The sequence below is a fragment of the Vitis riparia genome, chromosome 7, assembly GCF_004353265.1.
Source record: "Vitis riparia cultivar Riparia Gloire de Montpellier isolate 1030 chromosome 7, EGFV_Vit.rip_1.0, whole genome shotgun sequence".
Taxonomy (NCBI): domain Eukaryota; kingdom Viridiplantae; phylum Streptophyta; class Magnoliopsida; order Vitales; family Vitaceae; genus Vitis; species Vitis riparia.
The window spans coordinates 29,889,259-29,901,566 of NC_048437.1; the positions used below are offsets into that span (position 1 = coordinate 29,889,259).

A 12,308-nucleotide genomic window follows, 5' to 3' on the forward strand; every position below is an offset into this window, starting at 1 on the left:
AAACTATATAATTTTTTTAATAATTTTAATTATATATATATTTACTATTTGAAAATTGTTTGTTTTTTAACATTTTTTTTCCTTTCCTATTACTTTTTTAAAATCAAACATAGCCTTAAATATGTTATTACTATTAGTTAAAAACTTAAAGTTATATTTGATTATCATAAAATACTAAAAAAGAAAAAATATTAATAAAAACGTTTTTATGGTGTTTTGTTTCAACATGAAAAATAGAAAATAAAATAAAATATAATTAAAATAAAATAGAAATGTATGTATTTTAAAATTATTTAATATTTACGTAAAAGATGAAAATAAGTGAATTGAATTTATAATAACATATAAAATAATTTAAATTTTTTAAATTTATTTTTTACTTTCCATCAAATTTTTTTCTACCTTTTCTCTTTTCTTTTTTTCTTTTCCATTTTCCCTCCCATATTTCCATATACCAAACATAGCCTAAATCAAGGTGTTACAATTACACTGAGAATATGCCTATGCTCTCTTTTCTTTAGTATTTTCCGCAAGACAACAAAATATAAAAAGTTTATTTTCTTTAATATTTTTTATTTTTTTGATACGTTTTGAAAATTAAATATAACCTAAAAAATCCATTTTCTCATGTTTAGTTTGACTTGCCTATGCTCTCTTTTTTTTAGTATTTTCCACAAGACAACAAAATATAAAAAGTTTATTTTCTTTAATATTTTTTATTTATTTGATACGTTTTGAAAATTAAATATAACCTAAAAAATCAATTTTTTCATATGTAGTTTGACTATAAAAAAAGATGAAAAATGTTAAATATAACTAAAATGATTAACAACTTATATATTTTTAAATTATATAATTTCTATATAAAAGAGTTAAATAAGTTAAAAGAATTTATAATAGTATATAAAAATAATTTATCAATTTTAAATTTATTTTTATTTTTCTCTGCATTTTTCATCAAACTTTTATGATACTTTACCTTATTTTATAATTTTCTTAAACCCTCTTTTTACCGTTTAAGAAAATATCATATATTTATATTTTAAAATATTTGAAGGGAAAAAAAAAAAAAAAAAAATAGAGAAACAAAAAGTAATTCAAAATTTTAGAGCGTTAGGTTTTAAAGGCAATATTACTTGCTAAAGAAGAGCCTCAGAAAAGATTTCCTTCTTGTTTTTGGCGCCGAGAGATAAATATCTGAGAGAAGAAGGCGAGGGAGGAGGGCAGTCATGTTGAACCAAACGGTAGGAAGAACAAGTATCCTCAACTGTGTTCCCAAAACCCCTCTCTTCAAAACCCAAACCCTCTCTTTGTCGCCATGCCCAAACCCCTTCTTCTGTTCTCTGCCACAACCCAAGACCCAGTTGAGATGCTCTATCCTCTGCAACTACAACAATGACCACCACAACCAGGCTGTATCATACCCTAGACCCTCAGAGGTACCGTGGAAGAAGGAGCTCTGCAACTCCGTCAGCCTCATCGGCATCGTCGGAGCTCCGGTTGAGATTAAGCATCTCAGCTCCGGTAAGGTCCTGGCCTGGACTCGTCTCGCCGTCAGGAAATCCGCCTCCGACACCACCTGGTGATCCATTTTTTCGTATCTCTATGTATTTTATTGTTTATTTTGAACTATTTTGTTTGGTTTTGTTAAATCGCCCAAAAAGCCCTATTTCCTTGTCTACTTGTGGGGTTTTGTTAGAAAAGGGCAACAGTTTTGCGGGATTAACAACACTGAGAGTTTGGATGGTAGTGATAAATAGTGAAATGAGTGGATTATTAGTTTGATTTGACAGTTTGATTGATTTTGTCAATGAGATTATGTGAGAAATGTAGTTTCAGATAGTAGTAATGAATTGGTGTGAGTTGGTCTATCAACTGTGGGTGTTTCTCTAACGTGATAGATGAATGCTGCGGGGTTAGAGGTGCTAGGAAATTAGCTTCCTGATAACAGACAATGCCAATGCTTTCATGAAATTTGCTAAGGATGGAGCAGGGATGAATCCTGTATTTCAAAATTTCCATATTTTACAGTTTCATTTCTCTCTTACATTAATCAGGGAAATTTCTCCTTGCCCACATGCTTACTCATCTGTATTATTATTAAGTTAACGTTCTAGAGTTGTTTTATCAACACCGACATGACATTCTTTTTAATATGTTTTTGGTATTATCTCAAGACCAGCATCACTGCACTTCCACCAAACCTGCCAAACTGCACTGCAACCCCCAACACACCACAATGCCATCACCTTGTATGGTGACTGCTAATGATTTTGAAATGAGTTTGCACAACCATGAGCCAGCATGATTTTAGACGTTGCAGGTAAAGATCTTCAAAAGAAACAAGCCAAATTGGCTTTCCTTAAAACCACCATCACATAAATACTTAAGAATGTGTGAAGTGTTGGTGTCGGCCACATCATGAAACAGCTGTGGATTTGGGAATGTGTTGAACATGCTAATTTGGGATATGGGTAAGTGTGAGATATATGTTGCATATGGTTATTAAAGACTTTTTCCTCACAAGAATGTTTAATCCAAGTTAGTTACCTGCTTCTTTATATCTATAAGTTCACAAGAAAACTTTCCTGTTGCATGAATATTTACAATGAAGTTTGCTTATAGAACAACATGGAGGACAACCCTAGGGTGGTTGTTACACTAGATGAACTAGGAATTCACTAGTTTAGGTTTAATGATGCAGGAGCACTCATGAAGTATGTAAAGGTTAAATCACCTCAGTACCTTAAAGATAGAATTGTTTAATCATTAAGAATTACTTGGATTAGGTTTCCATATATTTACGTTTTCTATTCTAATTGGACTTTTATTGTATTAGTTTTATACTTTATTTAGGTTTCTATTTTATGTTTTCCTGTTAGAAATTGTTCAGTTATAATTAGGATATACCTAGGATTTTAGACCATTATTCATATCATCATATGATAAAAGGTGTTATTTAAAATATTTCTCTGTTGAATTTTATTCCAAGAAAAGTTTGTACTCCTTTGTTTGTCATTTATTTATTTATTTTTTTGCTGCATCAAATTGGGATCAGAGCACAAAATCTGTATCATGATTGGCCATGGTAGAAGAGAAAGCTAGGACCAGAAAATAAAGATGTTGAGATGACAGAAGTGATTGAGGATTTGTCACGAACTAATATAAATAGTGGAAAGCCCATATAGAGTGTTTGGAAGGCAACCGTAACTCCTTGGACATCCTAGAAGGTAATCATGAGGATGAAACTTTTGAAATAGAAGAAAACCCCCCTTTACTATGCTAAACAAAGAGATAGCATAGAGTGAAGTCAGTTAGAATATAAGTTGATTCAACATTTCAACATTTGATTTGAACAAAGGAGGAATAAGAAGTGAAGTTGTTAATTTTTTTTAGGAAGATGCATGCCTAAGATTATCTTAATTGGGAAACAAGTTTGGGGAAACACTTCAAGTGGAAACCTATGGCTAATGAAAGAAAAATTTTGTTTGTTAATGCTTAAGTTGAAGGGTACTGCACTTTGATGGTAGCAAAGAGTTGAAGAGCAATGTAGTTGACAAGGCAAACTAACAATCAGTACATGGGAAGACATGAAAACAAAACCGAGAAGCAATCTTTCCCGGTGGATTATACTATGAAGTTGTATGAGAAGTTATGCTCCTTAAGCCAAAGGGATATGTCAATTGTGGAATATACCTCTGAGTTTGATAATCTTTCTGTTCAGGTTAGTTTAAATAAGAGTAAGGTGATAAATGATGTCTCTTTACCTAGTAGGCTTGAGTGCATAATTAGAGATAAAATGGGGGTGATGCGTTTGTTCAACCTCAAAGATGCTCGACAATATGCCTTAATGGCCAAACGGAAGGCATGGTGCTTTGGTGCAAGAAAACTATATCTAAGTGCCTTAATGGTGTGTCACACTTGAACATAATTGTTGGCCTAGGTGTTTGGAGTGATCAAACAGCTTAAAAGAATGAGCAAAAGATTAACTAGTTAGACTGCTGACATCAATATCCATGTTGATAGGGGTAGAACAGGGAAAAAAAATACATAAGCTCAAATTGTAAAATGCCCTTGCTGCAAGCTCTTCAAAATTGGACATGTCACAAATTTATTGTTTCACTTGTGGAGAGAAAGGACACACTTCTTGTGCTTGTGCACAATGGCGAGTAAACCTCACGCAGTATGAAGACGAAGAAGAGGAGTTACTGCCTACTGGAGCCAACATATGATGATATGATGAAGAAGAAATGGATATTCTTCTAGTGCAAGGGGAATCCTTGATGCATACTTGTCGTTCATAGTGGTAAGTATGCAATGTTACTCTTGATAGATTAGTAGCGAGAATATTGTTTTAAAAGAGGTTGTTGAAAAGTTGCTGTAGTCCATTAAAAGGCATCCTACCCTTTACAAATAGCATAGTTTTGAAAGGAGAAGAAGGTTTTGGTTGCTTCCCATTGTTTAGTGAAGTTGACTGTAGTGGTTGCTAGTAATGATGAAGCTTGATGTAATGTTGTGCCTATGGATGCTTGTTACATTCTATTGGTAAAGACTATGGTTATATGACAAAGACATGGTCTATTATATAAATCCAACACATTCATTCCAAACAGAATGGAAAGAAAAGAGTAAAACTTTTCTTAGAATAAAATTTTACTACTATTAGGATCCTAAGTATTTATAGTGTTAATCCTATTCCTAAATATAATAGGAAAATGACACTAATTATATAATTAAATTATATGACAAAGACATGGTCTATTATATAAATCTAACACATTCATTCCAAACAGAATGGAAAGAAAAGAGTAAAACTTTTCTTAGAATAAAATTTTAGTACTATTAGGATCCTAAATATTTATAGTGTTAATCCTATTCCTAAATATAATAGGAAAATGACACTAATTATATAATTAAATTATATGACAAAGACATGGTCTATTATATAAATCTAACACATTCATTCCAAACAGAATGGAAAGAAAAGAGTAAAACTTTTCTTAGAATAAAATTTTAGTACTATTAGGATCCTAAGTATTTATAGTGTTAATCCTATTCCTAAATATAATAGGAAAATGACACTAATTATATAATTAAATTATTCCTAAGAGGAAAACATAAGATTAACTTTATAAATACCCATGATAGTAGACAATTATTCATTCATTATTTATTCAATAAAACATATCATTTGAATCTCTATCCTGAATTTTATTCCAAGAAGAGTTTTTACTCTTTTCTTTGTCATTTCTTTCCCATTTTTTCCCTTGCATCATTTAAAGAGAAGAAGGAGGAACTAAAATTATGACAACAGAAAAAGAAAGTAAAAGTCTAAAAAGATAAAAACAAAAAGATAGGATGACTTGAAGTCTCACTAAGGCCTTTCTAGCAGTTTCACATGGAAGAGAAACAATGAAGTGTCACCACTAGAAATTGCAAAGTTTGCGGGAAAAAAAAAGGGGCATTATTCGTCATTAATATTGTTTTACAGCAATTAGCATTATTCAAAGGTTTTAAAAGAACTTAAAAACTAGATAAAATCATTAACAAAAAAAAAATCTAACCTATGCAGTAATTTATTAGAACTCTTCTTTTCTTTCCTAAAATTCTAGAATCTTCCAAATAATGGAATTAAAAAGAAAATAAAAAATTTCTTTTTAAAATTAGAAACTTAAAACTTTATAGACATTTCTTATAATAAAAGCTTCTAATAAAGAAGTCAATCCAAATTCTAAAAAGGGCTCAAGTAAAAACTTAAAAAAAAAAAAATGGAAATAAAAAATTTAGAAATATAGAAACTTCTTCTAAGGAGAAATTTCTAATAAAAAAATTTTCAAATTCTGAATGAGACTCAAATAACCAACTACTTACTAATCCCATTGACAACACACTATTATAGAGACATTACATTTTATCCTTGGTGTGGAATGTAAAGATTGGGAAACAAAATGATTTTGCTATGCTTCTGTATCTTGAAAAGTGGAGGTTAGATAAATTTGATACCGAGACACGTTACATTTCATCCTTGGTTGTTTCATGAAATACTAATACTATTTTGAGGTTTTAAACATCTCACAAAAGTGACAGGTGATTTCTTGTTCTTGTCTTATTTTTACCTTTTTTAAGGATCAATTTGACATTCTGGGATGAGCTGGCACATGTTGCTTCTCAACATGTTGAGAAAGGCCAACAAATCTATGTTTCTGGTCGGTTAGTTTCAGATACAGTTGAAAATGATGAGGGAAAACAGCAGACATACTACAAGGTCTTGTGATTTATAGCTGTACATTTTTACTATTCTATGTGCGTATGACTTTTTTCCAAATAGGTTATGATTATCTCAGATTCCTGCAGGTGGTTGTTCAGCAACTGAATTTTGTTGAGAGAAGCTTCTCATCAGCGGACGAGTCTAATTCCTTAGCTGCAGGCAATTCATTTTTGTAACAGATCATAGTAGGAGCAGGACTTTGGTTCCATTTTCTATTTATTTACTTATTAATACTACTACCTTTTCAGGTAGAAAGCTTGGAAGTCCTGCTACCAATAGTACAGGGTCCATCGAAGAACTGTGGCAAGCCTTCTTTGCTAATCCTGTAGATTGGTGGGATAACAGGAAAACCAAGGTAGGTTTTTCAGTTCTTTCATAAATTTGGAAGATATGTGTATATTATGTCACTACTGTGTATCTTCTTGGGCAATAGGCTTAGATTTGATGTAAATGTGTTCATTTGTATAAATATCCTTATATGGGGGCAATATCCTTGTGGCCTTGTGCCTAGTGCTGGCTTTTCCTTTCATGCATTGAGGCTCAGATCCACCATCCAAACTAGGAATTTGCAGTGCCTATACAATAAATTGCATGACTCCATGGAAAATATGACAGGTAACTTAGAAATTAAAAATATGGATGAATTACATTTTTCTATGTTATATTTTTGGCATGGATCATAGTCGATGATGAACCTGAACTAACTGGATTGAAATACTCTATTGAAGTTCTCTGGACAAGCACTATATGTGGACTTGAAATATGATTCCATTCCAGTTGCATGATCATATTGTTGTAAAAAATGTGATGCTTTATCCCTTGAACTTTAAGTCAATCTTGTTGTGTGATTTGCAGAAAAACCCAAAATATCCTGATTTCAAGCACAAAGATACTGGGGAAGCTTTGTGGGTTGAAGGCAGGTACAATCCATCATGGGTGAAATCTCAACTGGCAATACTGGACTCAAGAATGGAGTCTTTTCGTGATCAGGATGCTAGAATGCATGTAAATCTTATGGCTGGTGATGATTTCATGCCTTTCTAGCTCATGTTGCTGATGTCGGATTTGGTATCATCAATATATTTCTTTGTATAGTTATGGTTTCTTTCTTTCTTTTTCTTTTTTTTCTTTTTTTTTCTTTTTTTTTCTTTTTTTTTTCATTTTTTTGTTCCTTTTTTGGGTCAGAGATGATTATGAAGAATCTCAATTGGCTTTTTTTTGTAGCATGTACTGTGTACTGTGGAATTTATTTTGTGTTCTGGTTGCATGTTGCTCCTACCTTTATTTGGGTCTTTAAATCTTCTGGAATTTTAATCAATCATATTCACAATTGAAAAGTTCTTTCTTGAGGTTTGAATGTTTCTTTCATAGAAATCATGATATGTTCACTAGCTATACTCTGACTAGTTATACTAGAGTTTGCAGTTTTCCAGGGTGCCTGGGCTCTAAATCTGGCTACCTCAACCCACCACATTTATGATTCATCTAAAATCTCTAACCTCCCCAAATTCATTAGGAATTTAAGTGGAAAGTCGCATGCAATATGATTACTAAAACACTTGAGAAGTTTAACATGATTGTTGGCCTTAGGTTGGCAGGTAATGGGAGCCTGACCCCAACATGACCCTTCAGGCAGATTGGCAAGTTCAGGTTGGAGTTTGTATTTAGTTCAAGTATGGATGAATATTTCACTTCACAAAATCAAAGCTTGGAGTGTGTAATGTTCTTTTCCTTTGAATGGCTTGGGTAAATATTCCACTTAACAAAATCAAATCTTGGAGTGTTTAATGTTCTTTTCCTTTGAATGGCTTAGGTTGGTTGTTTTCCTTGCAACATCTCTTCAGTAGCATGGTTTTACCTATCAAAAAAAAAAAAGGACCTTTGCAGTAGCATGTGCTAGTTCTTTGGGTGGCCATCCTAACGCCTGAATAGCAGGGTTTAGGTCCAGCTATTCAAATTCGGCATTGGGCTTTATTTCCTACATGTATTTGCAGCATCTTATTCAAATGCTCGGCTTGGAGAACCCACATGAGAAATTACTTTTTGGGTTCTCCGAAAGTTGCTGCAGTTGTAAAAGCATCATGACAGCTGAATAGATGTTAGCTTAGACCCAGTACATTATTATTGCTTCAGCCTTCAGAGTATGTGGTCATAGAGTTGAACAAAACATTTTGTGTTGTTGGGAATGGGTGAGTGGACATTCCAAATAGAGGGGTTGCTTTTTCTTATTGCTTTTAGTCACTATGGTATTGGGACCAAGGTTTAGGTTCTTTAGCAACATGAAGGAGAAATCCTATTGGATGAGTTGTTGATGACAACTAGCGTCTTGTGTATCTTCTAATCCTGGCAGGTGGGCTTTGTTGAAGCAAATACATTACTAATTTGATGCCATGAAGCCTAGTGGTCAAGTGGATAAAGTGATGAATGTTGTGAAGGTCATGGGACCATACAGATACTGTTTGGATGGGGCTTTGAAGTTGGAATATAAAAAGAGGGTATTTATTTGGTGGCAGCATTTTCCTGTCTTGAATATGTTTTCAGCTTTTAGGAGGTGAACCCCACAACTGCAATGCAGTTGCTTGTAGAAGTGTTGCTGCTGAAGGAGTCATCAAGATTCTGTGGTTGGAGTAAAGTGGCTTTAGTAGTGGAGTTCACTCCATTTTTTGTATTTCTAAGGCAGACTCAAGACAGTTACTGAACTGTGATGTAAGATAGGTTTATACTTCAAAGTATCTTTAACATAGATCATGCATTGTATTGAGTTCAGGATTCGATGTCATTATTTTTGAGAATATTTGACTGTAGATGCGCTTCCTATATAACTTAACCTGTATCCAATTTAATGTTAACCCAGAGGACTGTTAATAGGTTAATGCAAGACACAACTTGATATATGGTTTGAGTTCTGAGAAGTCAAATCATTCATCTGTTCAACAAGAAAAAAGAATCTAAAATTGCCAACAGAGAAGGAGGCCTACTGCTTGATGGCTTTGCCTCATATGTCTGGATGCAGACTCCATTCCAAGTACCAAGTCCTATAAAAAATTATTAAAGGAAAAATAGAAAAGACTACTGGGTCCATCCTCTGCATATGAACAGCATAGAGGGCTTCCACCTTCATGTAATAAAGACTATGTCATCTGTTTGAATATTGTGAAACCCTTTTGCGGGTTTTGTGCTCATTTACAGAATAAATTTACATTGCTTGTTGAGACTTCCAATTGATTTTTTTGTTTTTCTTGTTCTTTGAGATGGTCAAAATTGATTACCTCTTGGACTATGTACTACCTTCATCCTCAAGTCATTCTCTTTACATGGATGAAATTTTTTATGCATCTTTATTGCCTTGGTGATCTAAAGGAGGATTGACCAGCTGCAGGCTTCCAAGAGGGAATTGACCAACTTGCATCTTATGTATTCATTATAGGACTATTTCTTGGTCTTAGGCACTTAATATTTTGGCACAGAAAGATATGCATCAATTTCCCAAACCATAAGAAAGGGTATGCAACAAGGCCGACTAGGTGATCTTCCTTTTTTTTAAGGCGAATCATTCATTATTTATGGATGCTGTTTGTAAGACTTGCCCAGTTGTTATTGGTGGAAATTTTAGATGCCTTGAAGTTTCTTTTATTTATATTTCTGCAGTACTTGAAGCTATCTCTAATTCATACTGAATGCACATAAGTTTGGAAGCATGGAGTCCCCTGACTGAACTATACCATCCTCTATGCTTAGACATGAATATCCTAAAGCATGTCAGATGCCGATATGATCTAGTTAGGGTTTTGCTGCAATCTCCTTTCAATTGTAGCCTTCTGTGTTCTAGGAGACTAGGACATCTTTTTTGTGAAAGCATAGAATATTGTGCTAAGTTTTGAAGCAAATCCCAAATGCCAATCTGAATTTTAAGGACACTATGATTAGCCAGAGATTAACAGAACCACTGCTTATCAGGAATTCCAGCAATCTAACTTTAATGAACTCATTTCTGGGTGTTTGATTATTAGGTTGTTGAACTTGTTTTTAATGGTATAGGTGAACAGATGATGCCTCTGGTGTAGATCTAGTCCCTTTTCTCTTCAGCTCAGTGGTATGGTTTCCCTATCTGGTCCCAAATTTCTACATTTCAGACGTATTAGGTTCTTCTAAAACCTAGTTCCTGGATTAAAACTGGAACACCCCCACAAGGTGGATTGCTGTGGCATTTTCCCCTCCCATCCCAGTCCTAGGTATTTACAGAAATTATGGTGACCCGGGTCACAAATTTAATCCAGCTCATGGGGCAAGGGACTAGATGACTTTGAAGTTTACCAATTCAATTAGCTCACTGCCTGTGACACACTTCCCACTAATCAATTTTTTAGGATTATTCTACTGGAAATCCATTAAATGGCATCTGAATTTGAAGAAATCGTTTCTGAGGATGTGATGTTGATCATTGCAGGGCTTCAAAAGACTTGAATCCTGTTTAAATTTGGTTGTTGTTGCATCTCTGGGATATATATAAACCCCTCTTGTGATCAATCTTTTAGTTTCTTTCAGCTAAGGCACATATATATAGCTTACACAAAATGTTGTCCTTTCCTCTTTTCTATATTCTTTTGATAATACAGAGCCAAAAAAACAGCAAATATCGGGAAAATTGTGAAGGGTAAAGCTTATTTTCGTTTTGTACACTAATATCTAATGTAGTATCGGTTTGGTTTGATGAATTGTTACAAAACTCAACAGCAAGAAAACATTGTCAACATTTGACATATATAGATCTATCTTGTGCTGTGTAGGTGAAAACCAAGAGCCCAAGCCAAAAGATTATCTGATCTGATCATCAGAGCCTCCCCATCGGTAAGTAATTCTAATTTTTGGGTTTCATTCCGATCCCTTCATGATTCTTAGCCTCTTACAGGATGAGATGAACATCTCCCATGGAACATCTCCAACCAGCATCCAGTCACCATCTTTATCTTCATAAGCAGGGGTATAGTCAGATCCATTGTAGCCTTCCCTCTCTGAGTACTCGCCTGAAGAAGTAAAAATACCATCAAACTCATCAGTCACCATAAACAAACATAGATCATCATCATCATCATCATCATCATCATGGATCACTAGTGTTGAGAATCTTATCCTCCTTACCTATTCTGAACTTGAACATATTCTCCAAGGCGTTGAGGAGCTCCGGGTAGCTCTTGTAAACCTTGAGATCGATCTTTCTGAGGTAAGGAGCTCCATCCATGCTCACTTTCACGTACATTCCGGCCCCCTCGGCTTCCCCTTTCCTCTGTTGGAAGCTGTTTTTCCGGTATGATCGGACCGGCGGCCACCCCACCACTTGTGCTCTGCAAATTCATCACATAACAGTATATTAGTCTCATTTCATGCAACCAAAAAAAAAAAAAAAAAAAGGGAAAAACCCTAGTCATTGATCAGTCCCTAATCTACAAAGTACTTACTTTGGTGGAGGGGCGTCGTCGTCGGCATCGGATATACAAGAGCTGCTCTTAGACCTAGTCTCCTCGGCCATCTCCGGCGATGCTCTCTTTTTGCTCCTAACACTAGTAGATGATTGTTTCTCATGCTCATTGGTCCCCGGTAACCCTAGTCTTAGCTCGGTCGCCTCAAGATTAAGTCCGTTATCGTAAACCACTGGCTTCTCCATTTTTCCCGATGATTTTTCCGGTGGGATGTTTTTGAATTCCGATCAAGAGTTGTAATGATGAAGAAGTGTTTGCTGTGATGAGAATGCTGGGAGGATGAGAGAATTTTTATAGTGTGATAAGGGTTTGGACAATATCTAGGTGACTTGTTCTCTTCGTGCATGAATTTCACACGGGGAAACACTAGGCCCACACGCTGTGCTCCTACGCGCTAGTGGAATGGACAATTAGACGAGGGAGAAAGGAGGGTGTGTGAACGGGGTGCACCACGTGTGGGGGAAGCGCGTGGGGTAAGGTGTCGACTGGGAGGGACATGCACAAGTAAGGGTGTTGGTGAGAGGAGAGACAGATGTGGGGCAGGTGTCGCGTGGTGAGGGGAC

General features: G+C 34.8%; 2 protein-coding genes across 2 annotated transcripts; one reads left to right on the forward strand and one right to left on the reverse strand.

The window, feature by feature from the left end:
• The first annotated feature begins 1,163 nt into the window (after positions 1-1,163).
• On the forward strand, positions 1,164-7,605 carry LOC117918569 (protein OSB2, chloroplastic-like). Its single transcript, XM_034835318.1, has 5 exons — positions 1,164-1,582; positions 6,127-6,265; positions 6,355-6,427; positions 6,517-6,623; positions 7,124-7,605. The coding sequence occupies exons 1-5, from the start codon at positions 1,230-1,232 to the stop codon at positions 7,310-7,312; spliced, it is 861 nt and encodes a 286-aa protein (XP_034691209.1). The 5' UTR covers positions 1,164-1,229; the 3' UTR covers positions 7,313-7,605.
• Positions 7,606-10,827: 3,222 nt separating this feature from the next.
• LOC117918570 (auxin-induced protein 22D-like) lies at positions 10,828-12,019 on the reverse strand. Its single transcript, XM_034835319.1, has 3 exons — positions 11,725-12,019; positions 11,408-11,610; positions 10,828-11,292 (listed from the first exon to the last, which is right to left on the reverse strand). The coding sequence occupies exons 1-3, from the start codon at positions 11,928-11,930 to the stop codon at positions 11,141-11,143; spliced, it is 561 nt and encodes a 186-aa protein (XP_034691210.1). The 5' UTR covers positions 11,931-12,019; the 3' UTR covers positions 10,828-11,140.
• Positions 12,020-12,308: the final 289 nt, after the last annotated feature.